Source organism: Somniosus microcephalus, chromosome 2 (assembly GCF_052327205.1).
Source record: "Somniosus microcephalus isolate GS21.2 chromosome 2, FLI_Smic_1.0, whole genome shotgun sequence".
Taxonomy (NCBI): Eukaryota; Metazoa; Chordata; class Chondrichthyes; order Squaliformes; family Somniosidae; genus Somniosus; species Somniosus microcephalus.
Window position 1 is genome coordinate 303981496 of NC_140988.1, and position 23329 is coordinate 304004824.

The 23329-nt window shown below is 41.9% G+C and overlaps 1 protein-coding gene across 3 annotated transcripts in view; it reads left to right on the plus strand.

Moving 5' to 3' along the window:
- The window catches only part of kiaa1328 (KIAA1328 ortholog), a 388527-nt gene that overhangs the window by 279571 nt on the left and 85627 nt on the right, over window positions 1-23329 (plus strand). For 2 of the 3 annotated variants that reach the window (XM_085973903.1, XM_085973916.1), the window contains one exon: window positions 11808-15102. The exons of the other annotated variant lie outside the window; for it this stretch is intronic. In XM_085973903.1, the coding sequence (XP_085830029.1) occupies window positions 11808-12033 (226 nt within the window). In that variant the 3' untranslated portion in view covers window positions 12034-15102. Of the gene's footprint in view, window positions 1-11807; window positions 15103-23329 lie in introns of those variants that run through there. 3 annotated transcript variants of the gene reach the window in all.

Below are 23329 nucleotides of genomic sequence, written 5' to 3' on the forward strand. Positions count from 1 at the left end.
CTTCCTGACGTCGGGGAACCCCGCCAGGGTAAGTGAGGCATGCTGTGGGTCTGTTGTTATTGGTGTATAGATGACAGCTGCAGAAGTGGTGTGAAGGATCCAGTGGAACAGTTGTTAGTATCAGAGGTAAGGAAATGTTGGGAAAGTAATTTTTAATGTGGTTAGATGTTTCTGCAGGTGACGAGCTGTGAAGTGTTTGTGTAGCCTCATCTCATCGGGAGAAGTGACAGATGGCTTCTGCAATCTCAGCTGCAGCTGCCATCTGTTTTATTCTAAGGAGAGAGTAATTGGAGAGCCAGGGTGCAAGGGCTCACCTTTGTACAGTGATTGTCAGTGTTTGACAGCACTTCAATGCTGTCAAACACTGACAATTCATCTGTCAAACAAGTGTGGTGCACGTGCCTTTAAGAAAACTGGCAGATGAAGTGTCATCAACTGATGTCATCTGACACCGGCTTTCCCTTAATTGGCCGGCAAGCCCGCAGGGCGGGCTTAACAAGGCCAATCAGGGCAAAATAGCATCTGTTCGTCAGACGTCGCAGGGGGCGGGACTAGAACCCGGAAGGCAGCAGTCCCACCCCCAACCCGTCTCGCTAAGTAAAATCCAGCCCTTAGTGTTTTCAAAATTAAATGGAACGGTAAAATTTATGCTATACAAGACATACAGGTTCAGTAGGCAAATAACCAACCAGTCGGTCTGCAATAACATTATATGAAATGGTGGAATCTGCTTTACATGCAGTTAAATGTGCTTAAATTTTAATATTTTAAAAATCTAACAATACTTTTTTTTAAAAGCAACAAATTTTAAAATGATCTTGCACACACAGACACGCATACATTTTTTCTCTCTCCCCAGCACACAGGTGCTGAGCCTTTCTGTGGCACATGAACTGCTACTCAGTTGAGATCCGTCCTGTTAGCATCGACCTCTGATGTTTTGGTCTGCATTGTTTAATTTTACACTATACAATGCAATTACCCCGTAAGCCATTGGGTGAGACTAAGCTGTTTTCGTCATTTGAAACTTTCTGATGCCCTGGATTAACTTTATTTTTATTAAGGAAAGAGACTACATATAAATATATTTTTTTAAATTACTGTACAGTTTTGTCACATGATTATCTATATATATAAATCGGTACTTCTGTCATTCTGTCTTTCTATCTGTCTATCTGTCTGTCATCGCGTGTGCGTTGCGGGTATGCACTCGAAAGTTACAGGGCGTACCTACGCGCGCGTTACCTCCAAAGAAAGCTTACGCTTCCGAGACGGTTTTAAGCGTATTTACGTTTCGGCCGGGCTAAAATTGCGCCCGCGGTATCCCAAAAACCTTCAACATTCCGCTCATTAGCATCTCATTATCCGCTCATTAGCGACAGAGTGACCTCGAGCTCGACCAATCGTACGCTGGGTTGCTGGCGTGTGCCGCCGGGCCAATCGGTGCGCGTGTGGCCGGGCTTTATCGTTCTGAACCGAGGTGAGTCGCCGCCATCTTGATTCCAAACTTTTCCTTTCTTTTTCCCGCTTTCTGCGTCTTAAAAAAAAACGTTGCTTTTAAAACACATATTGTTTATTAAAAAAATGATTTAGAAAGTAATTAACTTATCTAATCTCATTAATTTTCCTACCTTTCCCCGTTTTTCCAGGTAGGCCTAGAAGCCTCGGCGTCTCCTCCGCACCCACGCCCGAGCTAGGCACCTCCCGGCCCCACTCGAAGGCTGGAGGGCCGAGCCTCAGCCCAGCGCGGCTAGGGTGCGCGCGCAGCAGGAGCTGAGACGTCTCTCTCTGCCGGGGCTTGCTGAGCGTCCAGCGTTACCCTGGCAACGGGCGCAATCGGCGGTCTTCACCTCGGGGGGAGGGGGGTGCGGCCGCGACCCTCGGGGGGGGGGGGGCCGCGACCCTCGGGGCGGGGGGGGGGGCGCCGCGACCCTCGGGGGGGGGGGGGGGCGCGTGCGCAGCAGGAGCAGCTGAGACGCGGCGTCTCTCTCTCTGGCTTGGTCAGCGTCACGGTTGCCCTGGCAACCGGGCCCGCCGGCCGAGAGAGACGCCGCGTCTCAGCTCCTGCTGCGCGCGCAATCGGCGGTCTTCACCTCCGGGGGGGGGGCGGCGCGACCCTCTGGGGGGGGCGCCCGCCGCCCTCCCTCCCTCCCCCCCCGCCCTCCATCCCCCCCCTCCCCTCCCCCGCCCTTCCCCCCCGCCCTCCCTCCCCCCCCGCCCTCCCTCCCCCTCCTCCCCCCGCCCTCCCTCCCCCTTCCCCCGCCCTCCCTCCCCCTTCCCCCGCCCTCCCTCCCCGCCCTCCCTTCCCCTCCCTCCCCGCCCTCCCTTCCCCTCCCCTGCCCTCCCTTCCACCCCCTGCCCTCCCTCCCCCCTCCCTCCCTTCCCCCCCCTCCCCCTCCCCTCCCCCTCCCCCTCCCCTCCCTCCCCCCTCCCTCTCTTCCCCCCACCCCTCCCCTCCCTCTCTTCCCCCCAGTCGCTCTCTCTCTTCCCCCCAGTCGCTCTCTCTCTTCCCCCCAGTCGCTCTCTCTCTTCCCCCCAGTCGCGCTCTCTCTCTCTCTTCCAACAACAACATGCCCTCGAAAAAGCCTCGGCACCGCCGGGCACTTCAGCTAGTCGGAGAATAAACGGGACAGGATGGGAACAGAATACTGTTTGGCAATTAGGATATTTTAACAACAGTCCTTGAAGGTTGGCTGAGTCAGAGAACAATAACAACAGCAACTTGTATTTATATAGTGCCTTTAACGTAGTAAAGCATCCCAAGGCGCGTCACAGGACTGTTATCAAACAAAATGTGACAACAAGCCACATAAGGAAATATTAGTACAAAAGCAAAATACTGTGGATGCCGAAATCTGAAATAAAAACAGAAAATGCTGGAAATACTCAGCAGATCAGGCAGATGAAAGGTCATCGACCTGAAACGTTAACTCTGTTTCCCTCTCCACAGATGCTGCCTGACCTGCTGAGTATTTCCAGCATTTTCTGTTTTTATTTAAGGAGATATTAGGACAGGTGACCAAAAGCTTGGTCAAAGAGGTAGGTTTTAAAGAGCGTCTTAAAGGACAATGAGAGGCAGAGAGGTTTAGGGGAGGAATTCCAGAGCTTAGGGCCTAGTCGGCTGAAGGCACAGCTACCAATGGTTGAGCGATTAAAATCAGGGATGCTCAAGAGTCGAGCAATATCAAGGTCCTGCCTATGTGGTAATTGACCTTGCAGAGTTGGGTTGTGCTTTTGTGGAGCAGGCTTCTAGTTCGATTTCCCATTACTTCCACCTGTTTTTGGAGTTGACTATGTTCTGTGCCTCTTAGCAGGGAAGAATGCAATAATATGGCCCCTCAGGACTGCCTTCATGGTTTCCCGGAGTAGCGTTTGGGTATTGGAGTCACTGTACAATACAATGAGTGAGCTGCACTTTTAAAGAGGACATGAACTCTGAGTCACTGAGGAGTGCTGGTTTTAGGTGCCAGTATTAATCATGAGGTGGTGGGTTAGGGAGAATAGATTGGAGGGTCACTGGTGCATGATGATGGCTATAGATAGATATGATTGGTCCAGGAATCAATAATAATTGCAGTAGGCTTTGTGCAGGTTTGAATAGAAGTGAATCCCTTCTCTATGGGGAATATGTGGCTTGCTTAAATCGATACGTCACACTCAGAATATTCTGGCTGCTTACTCTGGGCGCCCTCCATCTTCACGAAATCTAGCCCAAGAGGCTGGAGGGAACAATGTATGTCTCTACCAGCAATTACTCTGCCTTCTAGTAGGGAGGCAATTGACAAGATCGTTTCTGTGGGGAGTTTACATTTGGGACATTTAAGGCAGAAGTTGGAGTTGATGTCTGGAGCTCTCATCTTGGGAAACTACCTTAGCACAGCCAGAAGTTGGGAGGAAGAAACTTTAAAGCTAATAAGGTTCTCTTATTAACCAGGAATCTCCAGGAAGCATCTATTGGATAACTACTTAACAGGCATTTGATGCTACGCATCACTATGATTGGCAGTGGATTTCTGGTTACAAACTCTTTGAAAATAACATTTTATTATTTTGAAAAGCTGAATTTAGTTTACTCAAACAATGTTTTCAGTGTGAACTATATTCAAGCTAGACCTTAAAGGAGAGAAAAATAAACATGTGCTGAGATCTGTGAAGTGCAGTGTGACTAAGTATGAATATTTTGGAGTTCTGCAGTAAGTTGTCATTAGTTATTATAAAAATATATTTAGTTGGCGCTGTAATTTGCATTTTCATCAAAGAAACAAACTTAGAAATTCAGGGCACAAAATTCATAATTTCTCTGCTCCGCTCGAAGAAACGTCTCGCTCACTGTTTTTAACCTTCCTTTTAAGTCACCTTTCTTTTTTGCAGGAAGTATCTTTTGCCCAGAGATTTATTCCCATTATATTCATTTGCAGCTGGGAGTATTTTCTTGTGGTTTTAATTTGCCTTTGATTTCACTGTTCTTTGCTGTTTTGTTCCTGTATTTTCCAGTGCTACCCTCCTACCTCTTGTACAAAAGTATAAGGACAGGTTATTTGTGTTATGTAATTTAGATACAAATTGAAACCCTTGCTTTAAAATAAGTAAATGGGGGCATTAATACAATGAATATTTCACTTCTTATAACTCCTACCTGAATTCAGATCCTGTTGAGCAGTCTCAAGTGGGAGATAGATTGATGTTTTTTTTTAATTCTATACATTTTAGCCCTAAATTGGTGCATGTTTATGTTATTAACTGAAACACTCATAATGCAGTAATTTCTGATTTCTGTAAAATTGTTGAAAGCTTGTGTTTGCATTTTGCTTCAGAAGTAATCTTAAAATGCATTTGCTTCATTTGCCCTGTATTCACTCAATGTCACTCACATCTGAGGTTTTAATAATTACACAAAAGAAACACGGTGGCAGTGCAAAGCTGACGTAGATTAATGCCAAGCTATAGATATTTTGTTCAAACCTGCATTCTGGTGTTGACAACTAGAAATCATTTACTTCCAGAAAGTAAGGAATTTGAGGATATTTTTGATTCTAAATCTCTCAACTGTTACTTAATCACAGTATACTGCTGATCTAATTTTTGCAGAATTCAGCGTTCTTATTCTAATCTCTTTAGTATATACTTTTAATATTCAGCAATAAATCAAATAGCAGTAACATTTTACTCCACCAATGTGTTAGATGATGCTTGAGTTTTAAATTTGCATAAGAAGGGATGCAACATTCCACTTAACATGTAAGGTTTTTAATAGGTTAAATTTAGTAAGCCTAAATGGTTTTAATTTCAAATAGCTTGTTTGACTTCCACCTGTTGTATCCAGATTGGGATACATAAGTGTAGAAATTACGTTATTAATTCAAGAAATTTATGTCTGTGTCTCTCTTTCCCCTCCCCTCCCTCATTGTTTCTCTGAATCCCAAAGAATTTGGACAAACTTAAGTCCTAATAAACTTAAGCCTATAACATAAAACTGACTCATTTCTGTTACCAGTTCAGCAGACTTTTTGACGGTGTGTGGAGAGAGAATTTTGCTGAATGTCCAGAGTAATGTTTCAGAGCTCTCTTTGCAACTTCTGTAACTGACTCCCAAGCTGTCACTGATTATCAAGTGGAAAAGTGCTAATTATCTAAAATATAGTCAAAAACAAGTATTGATGAAGTCACAGACTTGTGTCCAAAATTAGCATGATTTTTTTTACAATGTAGGTAAGCATGAGATCCAAACATATTTTGGTCATGACAGGAAATGCTGGAAATACTCAGCCGGTCAGGCAGCATCTGTGGAGAGAGAAGTTTCTGCTGAGCATTTCCAGCATTTTCTGTTTTTATTTCAGATTTCCAGCATCCGCAGTATTTTGCTTTTATATTTTGATCAAGGTTGTTTTGGTTATATTTGTAAGTACTTTACATATTTGCCAGCAATTTTTCTGACAATATGGTGAGTGAATGGCTCCCATCCATATCTGGAGCCAGAGGCACCTTTATGCTGCACAAGAGTCAGACTAGTTCTGTCAGGTTCTCGAAGTGTGGATCTTGCTGTCAGTTGCAAGCCAAGTATGAACCTGCTGGGACTTACTAAGACTGGCTGCCAGGAAGACCTGTTTCTTGTGGACTGCTGGTCTTAACAGGTCCCACTGTTTTATGTTTGGCTTACAGCCAGTTGTGTATTTTGGGAACATGGCCATTTAAAATCAGCTAGATTGTTGAAATTAAAAATGTTTTAAATATAAATGTAATATTCAGAATTGTACTTATTTCCCCTATGAAGAGTTGAGAGCAAAAGGAGTGTCTCATTCCCAACTGTCCAGCAACTTAGTGGGCATTTGGTGTGTGACAGTCTATCAGCAAGCATATGTCCATTTCATTGGTGATCTCGTGGCAGTTTGTTTTACTTGTGCTTCTAGTGGTCATCCATGAATCTTAGGAGATGGGTCACTGGTAGTCTGGTGGCAGAGTTTTCATTAATAGTGGCTGTCTGATTAATTCTGCAAGTGGAGGACAGTCCCAGGCAATATAGAGATGAGTGTACATTGCGATAGGCAAACTGTATGGGAAAGGTGAGGCGAATACTATTGGCCACAGTTTTCTGTTTCTACACTCATCAACCTATAATTTTCTTGTACATTAAAATGAATGGGGAGAGGAAATCATGGAGTGGTAAGTGCACAAATGGAAAACTCCAACCGTATTGTACTTTCAAAAAGGCTAGACAAGACCTTTGTGGCATTTAGCAAGATTAGATCTTGTGACTTGGCTTCAGTTATGCAAATGCACATTTAAAAAAAAATCCCAACAAAGCTAAAACTGAGCTCTAAAACATTTGATAGCTGTTTGAACAGCATTCTTATACATAAGGAAAGCAAACTGCTAATTGCATTAATCTATCATTCTTGATGAGTCTGTCAGGGCTTTGCAAATGGCACACTCCTGTACAGTTTAGGTTTGTCGTTTGTTTCACTATTGCATTGTAGTTGGATAGAAACCAAATTACAAACATAGGGCAAAAGAGTGGCAAAATGAGTCCTGCAGGTGAATATTTTATTTGCATCAAAGGAAAGAACATAGATCTTTACAGTGAGAGATCTGTATATAGTTTATTTCTGTGCCTGTGTAAGATAGTATTGAAAAGAAAATTCACACTATCACATTAGAGCCTAATAACTTGCAAGGCTCATAAATCCAAAGATGAGAAATAAAAACAGAAAATGCTAGAAATACTCAACCGGTTAAGCGGCATCTGTGGAGAGAGAAACAGAGTTAACATTTCAGGTTGATGACCTGAAATCCAAAGATGAGAGTGTCCTCATTTTATTTTAATCACAGACACATAGAAATTTATGGCACAGAACGAGGCCATTTGGCCCATCATGTCCGGGCAGGCCTAATCCCACTTTCAAGCTTTTTGTCTGTAGCTTTGTAGGTTACAACACTTCAAGTGCACATCCAAGCACTTTTTAAATGTGGTGAGGGTTTCTGCCTCTACCATCCTTTCAGGCGGTGAGTTTCAGACCCTCACCCACCTCGGGGTGAAAAACATTCTCCTCAACATCCCTCTATGCTTCTACTAATTACTTTAAATCTATGCCCCCTGGTTATTGAACCTTCTGCTAAGGGAAATAGGTCCTTCCTATCCACTCTATCTAGGCCCCTCATAATTTTATATACCTCCTCCTCTGTTCCAAAGAAAACAACCCCAGCCTATCCAGTGTTTCCTCATAGCTAAAATTCTCCAGTCCTGGCAACATCCTCGTAAATCTCCTCTGTACCCTTTCTATTGCGATGACATCCTACCTGTAATGTGGTGATCAGAACTGTACGCAGTACTCTAGCTGTGGCCTAACTTGTGTTTTATAAAGTTCAAGCATAATCTCCCTGCTCTTATATTCTATGCCTCAGCTAATAAAGGAAAGTATCTCGTATGCCTTATCTACCTGTCCTGCTACCTTCAGGGATCTGTGGACATATACTCCAAGGTCCCTCTGTTCCTATACACTTTTCAGTATCCTACCATTTATTGTGCATTCCCTTGCCTTGTTTTATCTCACACTTCTCCGGATTGAATTCCATTTGCCACTTTTCTTCCCACCTGACCAGTCCATTGATATATTCCTGCAGTCTACAGCTTTCTTCCTCACTATCAACCACATGGCCAATTTTTGTATCATCTGCAAACTTCATGCCCCCTACATTGAAGTCTAAATCATTGATATATACCACAAAAAGCAAGGGACCTAGTACTGAGCCCTGCAGAACCCCACTGGAAACCGCCTTCCAGTCACAAAAACACCCATTGACCTTTACCCTTTGTTTCAATGAAAGTAATATGCAAAAGTGTTTTTTTTACAAAATGGAATCAAATAAGTATTGTAATAGTAGAAGCCATTTTATAAAAGCCATGGTAGAAATGTTAGTGCAGTTGGAAGTGTTCAGAATGTCTTGAAATGTTTGCACTGCTTATGCTGTAGTTCTTAATGTGCGCACTTGGAGTTCATAATAGTCGTTTTCAAAGGCCTGATCATTATACAGGCATGAGGTTCAAAATCACTAATTATTCATCTCCTTAAGTTCTAGGAAGGGCTAACATATAAATATGTTTCCTTTAAAGTAGATACAAGCCTCTTAAGCCTCCAATGAGATGATAATGTGGAATTCCACATGACACTGAATACCTATAGGAATCTTTGGAGACTACCTATTATCATGGGCACCAAAAAGTTTGTCACTACCATACGCTTTTCATTTAAGAAGCAATAGCTATGTAGAAAAAGCTTCTCTGACGGACTATCAGCAGCGTGCTGAATGAAGCTGCTGGCCTTATGCTATAAGCCGAGCAGTTTTAGTGCTCTCTGCCTCATGAAGCAGTAAGCAGATTGAAATCCTATTTACTGCCATTTATTTTACCTGCTGCTACGTGGTATGAAATAGATATTTTATAAAGCCGTTTTCACTTTATTTCTGTTGACTGCTACCTCATATTAATATCGGCACACTCCACCTGGAGCATCACGTGCTTAATATCAATCCTCAGTCTCTTTTAACAGAGAAAAAAGTGTCATTGAATTACGTGCTTTTTGCGGGATTGATTGTGCCCATTAATATTGGCTCTCAGTTGTCATCTGGCATCTCTGTATAACAAACGATGACTGCCGTTATTTTATAAACTAATTTTTTTGAACTATTAAAAAAAAAATCTATTCAAATGAACAATTACCGTCTAAAAGTAGAATAGCTGTTTTGTGAATTTGTGTAAATCTTTTGGAAAAAAATTAATGGTATTAACCTTGTCTACTCTGAGATATGACCTTAATTTCTCTTTTGACAGAGGTTATTTGGCATTTTTAATGCATATGACACTGATAGTAGAGAAATCAATTGATATTAGTGAAATCAATTGATATTTTCACCCGAGTCTAAATATTGATGTATTGTGTTGTACTTATTTGTCAAGCAAAATGTATGCAATAATTTATTTTTTGCTTTTTTTTAAAAGAAAAGGTTTTTTAATGGATGTTGTAGAATGTCAAAATTTACCATATAGAAAATTTATAAAAGTAGATGGCAGGTGGAGGGGAAATCTGAGGAATAAAGTTCAAGAGAGTGGTTTATAAATATGAGACAGAGGGGGTAGATTGGGGAAATTGGAGAGAGTTGATTTTTTTTAAAGAATCTGGGAACTACCTCAGGACACAGGTAAATGTTAAAATACATTGTACAGTGAGGGAGACAATGGGAATCGGGCGGGGGGGGGGCAACGCTCCATGGGCTGGAGTCATACCTAACACAAAGGAAGATGGTTGTGGTGGTTGAAGGTCAATCATCACAGCCCCAGGACATCGCTGCAGGAGTTCCTCAGGGCTGTGTCCTGGGCCCAATTATCTTCATCAATGACCTTCCCTCCAACATAAGGTCAGAAATGGGGATGTTCGCTGATGACTGCACAGTGTTCAGTGCCATTCACAACTCCTCAGATAATGAAGCAGTCCATGCCCGCATGCAACAAGACCTGGACGACGTTCAGGCTTGGGCTGATAAGTGGCAGGTAACATTCGCGCCACAGAAGTGCCAGGCAATGACTATCTCCAACAAGCGAGAGTCTAACCACCTCCCCTTGACATTCAATGGCATTACCATTGCCGAATCCCCCACCATCAACATCCTGGGGGGGTCACCATTGACCAGAAACTTAACTGGACCAGCCACATAAATATTGTGGCAACAAGAACAGGTCAGAAGCTAGGTATTCTGCGGCGAGTGTCTCACCTCCTGATTCCCCAAAGCCTTTCCACCATCTACAAGGCACAAGCAAGGAGTGTGATGGAATACTTTCCACTTGCCTGGGTGAGTGCAGCTCCAACAGCACTCAAGAAGCTCGAGACCATCCAGGACAAAGCAGCCCGCTTGATTGGCACTCCATCCACCACCTTAAACATTCACTCCTTCCACCACCGGCGTACCGTGGCTGCAGTGTGTACCATCTACAAGATGCACTGCAGCAACTCGCCAAGGCTTCTTCGGCAGCACCTCCCAAACCCGCAACCTCTTCCACCTAGAAGGACGAGGGCAGCAGGCGCATTGGAACACCACCACCTCCAAGTTCCCCTCCAAGTCACACACCATCCTGACTTAGAAGTATATCGCTGATCCTTCATCGTCGCTGGGTCAAAATCGTGGAACTCCCTCCCTAACAGCACTGTGGGAGTACCTTCACCACATGGAATGCAGCGGTTCAAGAAGGCGGCTCACCACCACCTTCTTGAGGGCAATTAGGGATGGGCAATAATTGCTGGCCTTGCCAGCGATGCACACATCCCATAAAAAACGAATTAAAAAAAAAAAACAACACAACTCATGAGTGATGTTCACAAGCAAGTTATACAGACCTCCTTTACGAATGGGATAGCCATTGCATTAATCAATGTCCTATACAGTACAGCTGTTTAACATATGTATTAGAGTTTCTTAAAATTTTAAAGATTTTTTTTTAAAAGCTTGCCATTTTAGCAGTGATGTTTTGGTGAAGTGCTATGAAATAGGGTCCCAGGATACTTATGTATGTGTGATATTAACAGTTGGATGGAGATAATGTGTTCTTGGGAGGGAGACAGAATGTCAGCTGCATTTTTCAGTGTGGTGGGAGGCTTGTACTTTCTTGAGTTTGGTGCAGAGGACAGAAGGGGTCCTTGTATCCAGTAAGTTATGGAAAGAAGCTTGGAAGAGTGAATTACTACGTTTGAAGAGAAGAACAGAACGTGTCCATTTATTCAATTATTTATAAAGCGAGGATCACCAGAGTAACGGTGCTATTGTTACACTGGTGTTAAGAGCAAGTGCACAACTGTTTTTTAAATCATAGAGAAGTAGTTCTGGTAGTACCTTCTGTACTCTCAACAGATTTTGTAACTCAACAAATTTTGTAACTATCAAGTGACATTATTGTTATTACTATATTTTTTCAATGTACAGATTTGCGATAGCTGGTGTTAAAAGAAAAGGTGGTACCTATCAGGAATTACAATTTAATTGTCAGGACTACATGCTTAATTCTAGAAAACATTTAAAAAGACACCTGGGAATAAATAGAGCATCATAACATTGGCAATTTATCATCATGGTTATTTTACTTGTACAAAAGACCATCATAAGTCATCATGCCCCCATGAGTTATGTGCTTTAAATGCTTATGAAAGAGCTCCATTGTGCACAATATCTTGTGTTTCTTTTATTATGCATATTTTTATGAAGAAAGGAATCTCAAATGCGATCAATTTGACACGTTTCTTTTCCCTTCTTCCAATAACCTAAAGCTATGAAGCCTCTCTTGTTCATTTGGTGGATGCATTGAGTCCGATTTCCTCACAAGAGCATAATTCGCACATCAGGGAAGCATTCAGCAAGCCAAGAAAAAGCAACATAACTCACAGCGGAAACCATCAAAAGCTCGCTAAGACTGGAACAGCTCCAACACACAGTAGAAATTCAGATGAAGAACTTGAAGAAAGCAAAATGCTGGAAGACATTTTCTTCATCTAAATAAAGGGTAGAACATTCTCTCTGGCATGATCAAACTATCATGATTTTCAAATTCTTTTACTAAAACTATAAGGTCTTGAATAGTGCTTTAGTGGCCGATTGACGAGCACAGTCTACAAGTCTGTCTTTAACTTTTTATGCTGTGGACCATAGAGACAAAGTCTGCTCTGCTGGGTTAATCCACAATGTAAAGTGATTAGCAAATGCTAGGAATGTCATAGGATTCATTAAAAGTGATAACTACAGTATACTTACAACAATGTTCCTGTGGCATATCATTTTCTAAGCTTTAGAAAAGTTAGTTGCCTTAACCAACCTTTCTGTTGCTTTCTCATAATTGCCGATAATTAATATGTGTTATGATTGTCCGAATACGAAGAAGCAGCAAGTAATGCATTTACCACAATTCATTACGTGTAGTACCAGAATTAACTGATTCCAAAAAATACTGAGTTGTCACCGGGTATGTTACTGTTTGAGATGTGAAATGCTGCTGAACATCAGTGATTGACATTACAGAACCCATCAGTTTTTTAAAATCCTACAGTTTAAAATGTGAAGCATGACATCAATGTGCACTCTCTCTTCATATGGTGCTACAGTTCTACAGACTGAGAATACATGGTGTGAAATTGTGATTCTTGACAGTCTGCTATACCCTTTTTTTTTAGGTAATATTTGCAGATATAAAGGCAATGTGGAATGTGCAGGTCATAAACCACTCTTGGAACCATCAACATAATAGTCTATATCATATTTACTACTAATGTGGTAAACTGGATCCAAAAACTAAAATAATCAGTGGTTATCTCAATATCTGCCATCTGTACATGGAACTAGTTTTTAAAAACATTTTGTGCCCAATCTAAGTTAAAGATTTGAACAGCGCCCAATCTCAGGATGAATTACCCTCCAGTCAATATAGCACAATTAAATGCAGCTTCCTTTACTCTGCCTCCAAAATGTGCCTCACCTCAGTAGACCACTTTGTACTGTGATCTTTTTTCTATCGCCAGCCATCCTGTGACTGCTGAGAGAGATTGCCAATTTGGTACTAATTAGGAGCAGTTTTGTATTTTGGGCTCGTGGCAACTAGGAATTAGACTGAGGCTGCCCAAATTCATTTCACAATTAATTTGCTTACTGCAAACGGGAAGATCTCTCTTCTCTCAGTTTGGACTGAAGTTGAACCCAGACCCCAGAGTTGAAAGACTAATATCTAACTCCCTGCATGATTTGGTTCCTCAGAATTAATTTATCAGCTTATTTGTACAATGTTGGAACTTTTGAGTAACACAAATGTGTTAAAAATTGCATGACTTAAAAAAAGATTGTTATGGATCTTTAAATTTCCAAACTTACTGTCCTGTGTTCCCACAAAGAGAAGTTTAAGTATCAAATACCATGTTTATCCCCCTGTGAGGAAGATCAACACCTGTAATGAAAATGGTATTCTGAAGTTAACTATTACATAACCTTGGTACTGTATATGCTGCATTGTTAACACAGGCCAATACTAATGCTAAATAAAAGACCAGAAGTGGGAATATTCTTATTATTAGCCACGATTAGGATTCACTGACACTGAATAAATGGTGACAAAAGATGGCACTGTGAATTAAATGTTCAACAGCCAAGTTAAGATAAATTGAATGTAATTGTCATATTGGGCACTTAACCCTATTATCACATACCAGCTGACCCCACATGCATTCTGTTAATAGCTACTATTTTGAATTCCAATAGTGTCAAATATTGTATAAGATCATTGTACAGTATATAAGTATTAGTTAAAATGTATATGTTCTAAAGTGTCTTGCTATCTACTTCACCAATTATAAATTACTATATTAAGCTGTCTGCTCTTCACTGACGTAGACTTTTTAAATATAAATATATTAATTTGATACAACATTAATGTGACAATTATGAACAGTAACTACACAGTTTCAGTCCAGAATAAAATCATACTTAAAGGGCATTGCCCTACTTGGTTTGTCTGAACAGACTACTGTTTAAAGCAAGGTACATATAATATTGGATTACAATAAAAGAAAGAAAAGAGAAACTTGCATTTATTTGGTGCCTTTAATATCAATAGGATGTACTCCACAGCCAATGAATTGCTTTCAAAATGCAGTCACTGTTGTTGTGTTGACAGACATGGCAGTCAATTTGTACACAGCAAGGTCCAAAAAACAGCAATGAGGTAAATGACCATTTGATCTGTCTCTGGAGGTGTTGATTGAGGGATAAATATTGGCCAGGACACCGGGAAAATAGTGCCATGTGATCTTCTACATGCGCAGGCAGGTGGATTTAACATTTCATCCAAAAGATTGCACCTCTGACAATACTGCAATGAAGTGTCAGCCTAGATTAAGTGCTGAAGTCCCTGGAGTGGGGCTTGAACCCACGACCACCTGACTCAGAGGCAACAGTGGTACCAGGGACCAAGCTAACACTTAGTGCAGTCAGACCTTGCCCTTTATTAATAGAATAAGTGATTTACTGCGGTCTGAAATCCTGTAGCAAATTGGCCAGATGTGTATAGTGCAATTTGCTCCATGAATATCAGAGTGTTGCATAAAAGGTCCTGAATATAGTGATTATCCCAGTGAATCGGAGCAATAACAGATCAATTCTTACAACAAATTATTTGTTATAACAAATCATTTGTTAGTCATAAATGAGGACCAGAAAGATGGTTCTTAGAAGAGGCTCATCTTGTTCATCTCTGAGCATTTCTCTCAACTTTAATGTTTGAACAGCTGGGATCACCAGTGGGCATTTATATGATGAGAAACTTTTAACAAAATAATGATTTGTTATCATGAGGTTAACATATATGTTCCATGTATTCATAAAACAATGTTCTATATGAAAGCTGAATGTGGCACTGAAGTACTAGATTTTTTGTGTTCTCTTTATTAATGCGTACTATATTTATTTCAGAGAAGATAGGCATAGGTTATGTTGGATGTTTTTGTAGATTTCAGATTTTGTTTGTGGCTGATATTTTGGCTAAATGAGCTACCAATGGGAAGAATAAATGCCATGTGTGAAGTTTTCATTTTCCTTAACTAGCTTTACTGTCTTTTTATCTATTAAAAGAAAAAGATAAAGCAGACTGTATTGTTACTGGACTTTGTCATCGCCCTCCTTTAATCTAGTTTATAAGAAACTCATTACAACTGTGATACTTTATTTAAATAACTTCCATCAGATTGCACATGTCCACTAAAATGTTGCTATCTTCACCTGAAAATGCACAGGATGAATTGATCTAAATAAATGTAATTTGTCAGTAAGTATTGAAATTTGACCTTGTTTCTTTCTGATTGATGCATGTATATATAAAATGATTTACAGTGTAATAACCTTTCTGAAAATCGCTCTTTTTTTTAATGGCTGTACTTTTAAATTGTTTAGTAATTTTTATTTTTTTCTGTAGTGTTTTATAAAGCCCATTGCACACAATGTTAATCGGTCTTGAAACAGAATCAATACAGGTACTTTATTTCCTCCAACAACAACAACTTGTATTTATATAGTGCCTTTAACATAGTAAAACATCCCAAGGCATTTCACAGGAGTATTAAAAAACAAAATTTGACACTGGAGCCACATAAGGAGATATTAGGGCAGATGACGAAAAGCTTGGTCAAAGAGGTAGGTTGCAGGAAAAGAGGCATTTATGTAATTTATAATTTGGAAGTCTCTTTTTCTTGCAGGTGTGTGTAATAGAACTCCTTCAGGCAGTATGTTGCTGTAACTAATTTTGTATCCCAGTTAATGAAAATAGAATATACTAGATAATATTTTTACAAATCACAATACTGCATCCACAACTACACAGGACTGTGTGATATCTTGGGACACAGCTTACATATACAGCAGCACAACATGGCTTCCGGTAAGAACTGTACTGCACATGACTTTATTATTATATACATCAGTAGTCCACCAGGTGGCTCTATTACACTTCTCCTTCCTTATTGAAGAAGTTAATCATAGCAGATAATCATTGTACATGACTTGCATGGTATACACAACTCTTGGGTTCCATTTGAAAAATGTACACCATTTTATGTTTCCAAATTCTACTATAGAATTCTGTAACACAAACAAAAGATATGAACTTATTTTCCATATTTAAAGATTAATCATAACCACTGGTTTTCTGTTTCGAAGAGGATACCTTCTTTCTTGAACAGAACTTTCAGATCTTGTTGTAGGACTTTGAATCATTCTAGGCTGAGCCTGCAGAGAACTTTTCTCCAAGGGCTGACTTTGATCTGCATTTGGACTCTCTACACTTTCAGACTGTTTGTCTGCCTGACACGGGCTCAGACTTAAATTCTAACTTTGGCTTGGACTTGTTTCTGGTACATCTGATGTAGGATTTGCTACTGGTACTCTACTTGTAACAAGACTATCTGACTCATCAGAATAAATTGAATCATACCAGCTTTCAACTCCTTCCACATCTGTTGGTAAGATATGATCAATGTGAACAAACCTAACCTTTCCATGATCAAACATCTTGACCAAATATGTGCGAGGGCCACATATCTTCACTACTCTTCCTGGTAACCACTTTAACCATTTATGGTGATGGTTCTTCACTCTAACCTTCTGGTTCAACTTCACACTTTTCTCTCTAACTACCTTTATCATGACTCTCTTTCTGCCTTGATTGTTTCTCTTCTACGGACTGTGCCAAGTTTGGCTTTAACAACGAGAACTTGGTTATGGCTGTCATTTGAGAAACAACTCTGCTGGTTTTCTACCAGGTAATCAGAAAATTTGCCAGTTTGTGGTCCAATGACAACTGACATTTCTTTGGATTTGGATCCAACATTTGTTGGATGAGGGCACGTTTGACAATTTGTACTGTGCGCTCTGCTGCACCATTTGAAGCAGGATGGTACGGTGGAACTTTGGTATGTTTCACACCGTTTCTGCTCATGGGAATTCTTCTGAACACAATTGCTGCCCATTATCAGACACAATTTCTTCTGGGAGGCCATATGAAGAAAATAATCTTTGCAAATTGTCTAGTGTTTTGCTTGTTATTATCCGCATTGGAAACACCTCTACCCACTTCGAGTGACTATCTATCACTATGAACAATTGCTGTCCTTCTAGCTGAGCAAAATCTACATGTAACCTTTGCCACACTCTGGGAGGCCATTTCCATGGCTGTAATGGTACTGGTGGTGGTTTCTTGCTCACCGATTGACATGTTGTACACTGACTGACTATGTACTCTATCTCTTTCTCTAAACCTGGCCACCATAAGTAACTGCATGCAAAGCTCTTGGTCAAGCACATTCCCAGGTGCTGGTCATGAAGTCCTCCTAACAATTTAGACCTGAACCTATTTGGGATAACCACTCTTGCTCTCCACATGATACAATCTCTATCCACTGACAGTTCATTCCTACGAACAAAGTATGGATGGATATCTTCCTCTGATACCTGGTTTGGCCATCCATTTGCTATGTAATCATAGTGTGGAGATGCCGGAGTTGGACTGGGGTGGACAAATGTAAGAAGTCACAACACCAGGTTATAGTCCAACAGTTTTATTTGAAATCACAAGCTTTCGGAGCGCTGCTCCTTCGTCAGGTGAAGTGGAGAGATGCATAAAGACACAGCTTATATAGTCAGAGAATAATGCCAGATGATTACAGGTAATCTTTCTAACTGCCATTTATCACACCTCGGCAGAGAGATAATCACAGCGATCAAAGGTGTGAATGGTGTCCAAACAGGTTAGTCAGGATGCTGTAAGGGCGCGGTTGTGGATTTGTCTGGGTAAGTACCTTCTTTTCGCCGTTAGAGATAGGGAATAAAGTTTTTGTTGGGTACTTTAGCTTGTAGAGTGGAAAACTTTGGGTTTTGTTCTTCTGCTGGTGGTCTGGTCGTTGAGTTTTGTCGCGGTTGGGGTTCGGCTGACGGTCTTCAGTGTCGGCTCAGTCGCGGTGGCCTAGATCATTACCTGTGCAGTGGTAATGGTCTGAAGGTATGGTTTACCCGGCCCTTTGTTACCGCGGTGCTTGTGGTCAGTCTCTGTGTAAGGCTGCGATTGCAGCCTAGTCGTCCTCGGTCGAGCCTGCCCCACTGTGCCTCCTCGCCGCGATGTTCCGTGAGCCTTCCGGTTGGATGCCCCTGTGGCCTGAAGGTTTCTGTGAGCGTTGTCAGCGAGCCTAGCTGTGTCCTGCTTCTTTGAGTTTCGAGCGCCCTTGGTTACCGGTGGGCCTACAATTATACTGTTTTTGAGTTTGTTATCTGCGTGCCAAATCAGGGTTAGTTCTTTGTCTGATTTTTGGCGGGCTCGTTAAGGTGATTATAGTCATTCACCTTAACTGGTTTTTGGGAAGGTTGTCCCGTTGTTAAATGGTTTTTAATGTCTTGGTGTTTGTTTATGCATAATGTAAATCGATGTCTTCCTGGCTTGGTAGCTAGTTTGAACTGTAGGCGATTATATATGCATAGTCTTGATGGGTTTTAAGTTTGTGCAAGATTAAATCGTTTCCTGAGTTGATTTGTTTTTAAAGGGAAGAATGCGTGTTCTGTCTCCTTCAGCTGTCTGGTTTAAAATCACAAATCAAAGCTGTCTCCCACAGGCCCGGGCATGTCAAGTTTGAGCTTTGAACTTGACATGCTGCGCAGGGCCCTGCTTTTAACCTTGCAGGTCTTTGCCATAAAGTCCAAAAGCCATTGTCCTTCACGGTTCCCTTATTTAATAACTTGTCCTTCAGGGTCCCTTGTTGAATAACTTGGGAAATGTGGGAATTTTGAGAATCCTACACTTGTGAGCTGTCACTTGTACTCTGTGCTTCTCTAGCATTTTGAGCACTTCATTCAACACCTCATCATGGATTTCCCTGTTTGGTGCTGAAATGAGTATGTCATCCAAATAACACACTACCCCTTCAATCCCTTGCAAAATTTGGTTCATCACCCCCTGAAATATGTCGGGGGCAGAATACACTCCAAATGGTAGCCTATTGAACTGATATAGGCCTCGGTGATTATTTATAGTCAAGCATGACTTGGACTCTTCATCTAACTCAAGTTATAGGTAGGCGTTTGTTAGATCTAACTTCGGAAAGATCTTGCCACCTGTCAGTGTTGTGAACAAATCTTCCACATTTGGCAACATATTGGGTAGATTACACTCTAGAACCTGGTTTACGGTTACCTTATAGTTATATAAAAAGAAAAAGGGTGGCTAAAGTAAATGTTGGTCCCTTAGAGGATGGGACTGGGAAATTAATGGTGGGAAATATGGAGATAGCAAAAACACTGAATGAATATTTTGTATCAGTCTTTACAGTAGAGGACACTAAGAATATCCCAACACTGGACAAACAGGGGGCTATGGGGGGGAGGAGCTAAACACGATCAAAATCACTAAGGAAGTGGTACTCGGTAAAATAATGGGACTCAAGGCGGATAAATCACCTGGACCTGATGGCTTACATCCTAGGGTCTTGAGGGAAGTGGCGGTAGGGATTGTGGCTGCATTGGTAATAATTTTCCAAAACTCCCTGGACTCAGCAAAGGTCCCGGCAGACTGGAAAACTGCTAATGTAACACCCTTATTTAAAAAGGGCAGTAGACAGAAGGCTGGAAACTATAGACCAGTTAGCCTAACATCTGTGGTAGGTAAAATTTTGGAGTCCAAGGAGACAGTAACAGGACATTTGGATAATCATAATTTAATAGGACAAAGTCAGCATGGTTTTATGAAGGGGAAGTCATGTTTGACAAATTTGCTGGAGTTCTTTGAGGAAGTAACATATAGGGTGGATAAAGGGGAACCAGTGGACGTAGTGTATTTAGACTTCCAAAAGGCATTTGACAAGGTGCCACACAAAAGATTATTGCTTAAGATAAAAAATCACGGGATTGGGGGTAATATTCTGGCATGGATAGAGGATTGGCTATCTAACAGAAGGCAGAGAGTTGGGATAAATGGTTCATTCTCAGACTGGCAATCAGTAACTAGTGGTGTTCCGCAGGGGTCAGTGCTGGGTCCCCAACTCTTTACAATCTATATTAATGATTTGAAGGAGGGGACCGAGTGTAACATATCAAAGTTTGCAGATGATACTAAGATGGGAGGGAAAGTAGTGAGTGAGGAGGACATAAAAAACCTGCAAGGGGACATAGACAGGCTAAGTAAGTGGGCAGAGATTTGGCAGATGGAATACAATACTGGAAAGTGTGAGGTTATGCACTTTGGCAGGAAAAATCGTAGAGCAAGTTATTATCTTAATGGCAAGAAACTGGAAAGTACTGAAGTACAAAGGGATCTGGGGGTCCTGGTGCACAAAACTCAAAAGGTTAGTATGCAGGTGCAGCAAGTGATTAAGAAGGCCAATGGAATGTTGGCTTTCATTGCTAGGGGGATAGAATATAAAAATAGGGAGGTATTGCTTCAGTTGTACGAGGTATTGGTGAGACCGCACCTGGAATACTGCATACAGTTTTGGTGTCCATACTTAAGAAAAGACATACTTGCTCTCGAGTCAGTACAAAGAAGGTTCACTCGGTTAATCCCAGGGATGAGGGGATGGACATATGAGGAGAGGTTGAGTAGATTGGGACTCTACTCATTGGAGTTCAGAAGAATGAGAGGCGATCTTATTGAAACATATAAGATTGTGAAGGGGTTGGATCAGGTGGATGCGGGGAGGATGTTCCCGATGATGGGTGAAACTAGAACTAGGGGGCATAGTCTTAGAATAAGGGGCTGCTCTTTCAAAACTGAGATGAGGAGGAACTACTTCACTCAGAGGGTGGTAGGTCCATGGAATATGCTGCCCCAAAAAGCTGTAGAAGCTACATCATTACATAAATTTAAAACAGAAATAGACAGTTTCCTAGAAGTAAAGGGAATTAAGGGTTACGGGGAGCGGGCAGGAATTTGGACATGAGTCTAGGTTCGGATCGGACATGGCCCTGTGGGTAGCGGAGCGGGCCCAGGGGCCGTGTAGCCTGATCCTGCTCCTATTTCGTGTGTCTAATTCTGTTAGATTCAGGAGATGGTTCTGTGATAGTAGATTGGCGGTTAGGATCAGATCAGCCATGATCTTATTGAATGGCGGAGCAGGCTCGAGGGGCCGATTGGCCTACTCCTGCTCCTATTTCTTATGTTCTTATGTCTTATGTTCTTTTAAAAATGTCGCAAAATATGCTGCTGAAACCTTCATCCATGCCTTTGTTGCCTCTAGACTTAACTATTCCAATGCACTCCTGGCCGGACTCGCATCTTCCACCCTCCATAAACTTAAGCTCATCCAAAACTCTGCTGCCGAGATAGCTGCGGTCCTCCAATTCTAGCCTCTTGCGCATCCTCGCTTTTAATCGCTCCATCATTGGCGGCCGTGCCTTCAGCTGCCAAGGCCCTGAGCTCTGAAAGTCCCTCCCGAAACCTCTCCACCCCTCTACCTCTCTTTCCTCCTTTAAGACGCTCCTTAAAATCGACTTCTTTCACCAAGCTTTTGGTCATCTGCCCTAATATTTCGTTATGTGGCTCAGTGTCAAATTTTGTTTGATAATGCTCCTGTGAAGCGCCTTGGGACACTTTACTAAGTTAAAGGTGCTATATAAATACAAGTTGTTGTTGTTATTTATACCATGTGCTTCGAATATATTTTTATTTTGAAAGTAAGCTAAGTCTCTGATCTTATATACACAAAGGGACGGAATTTGCGGTGGGTAATAATAACATAAGAAGTCGGAGTAGGCCATTTGGCCCTTCAAGCCTGCTCTGCCATTCAATAAGATCCTGGCTGATCTTCTACCTCATCTCCACTTTCCTGCACTATCCCCATATCCCTTGATTCCCTTAATATTCAAAAATCTTTTGATCTCTGTCTTGAATATACTCAATGACTGATCCTCCACAGCCCTCTGGGGTAGAGAATTCCAAAGATTCACCACCCTCTGAGTGAAGAAATTTCTCCTCATCTCAGTCCTAAATGGCCAACCCCTTATTCTACATAGATACATAGATACATAGAAGATAGGAGCAGGAGTAGGCCATTCGGCCCTTCGTGCCTGCTCCGCCATTCGATGAGATCATGGCTGATCCTTTAATTCAGTATCCCGTCCCCGCCTTCTCTCCGTAACCCTTAACCCCTTTTGCCCGTAGAAATATATCTAATTCCCTCTTAAATATATTTAATGAGCTGGCGTACACTGCCCTCTGTGGCAATGAGTTCCACAGGTTCACCACTCTCTGAGTGAAGAAATTCCCCCTCATCTCTGTCCTAAATGGTTTAGCCCTTATCCTTAAATTATGTCCTCTAGTTCTGTTCTCACCCGCCAAGGGAAACATTCCTTCTGCATCCAGTCTGTCTAGACCTGTCAGAATTTTATACACTTCTATGAGGTCCCCTCTCAATCTTCTAAACTCCAGTGTGTACATCCCTAAACTACATAGTCTCTCCTCATAGGTCATTCCCGCCATTCCTGGTATCAGCCTGGTGAATCGCCGCTGCACCCCCTCCATGGCAAGAACATCCTTCCTCAGATGAGGCGACCAAAACTGTACACAGTACTCGAGGTGTGGTCTCACCAGTGCCCTGTACAGCTGCAGCAAGGTATCCCTGTTCCTGTATTCTAACCCTTTTGCTATGAAGGCCAGCATACCGTTTGCCTTCTTGACCGCCTGTTGCACCTGCATGCTCGCCTTCAGTGACTGGTGTACAAGAACACCCAGGTCTCTCTGTACTTCCCCCTCTCCCAATCTATTGCCATTTAAATAATAATTTGCCCTCCCGTTCCTGCACCCAAGGTGGATAACTTCGCACTTGTCCACATTATAGTGCATCTGCCATTTATCCGCCCAATCGCCCAGTCTGTCCAAATCGCTCTGGAGCTTCCTGGTCTCTTCCTCTGAGCCCACCCCCCCTCCTAGTTTAGTGTCGTCTGCAAATTTGGAAATGCTGCATCCGACTCCCTGATCCAGGTCATTAATGTAAATTGTGAACAGCTGGGGGCCCAGGACAGATCCCTGTGGTACCCCACTTGTTACTGCCTGCCATTCAGAAAATGAGCCGTTTATTCCAACTCTCTGTTTTCTATCTGACAGCCAATTCCCTATCCACGCCAAAACTTTCCCCTTTATCCCATGAGCCTCAATTTTCCATGCTAATCTTTTATGTGGGACCTTATCGAAGGCCTTTTGGAAGTCCAGGTACACCACATCTACTGGCTCTCCCCCATCTATTCTACCAGTTACTCCCTCAAAAAATTCCAATAGATTAGTCAA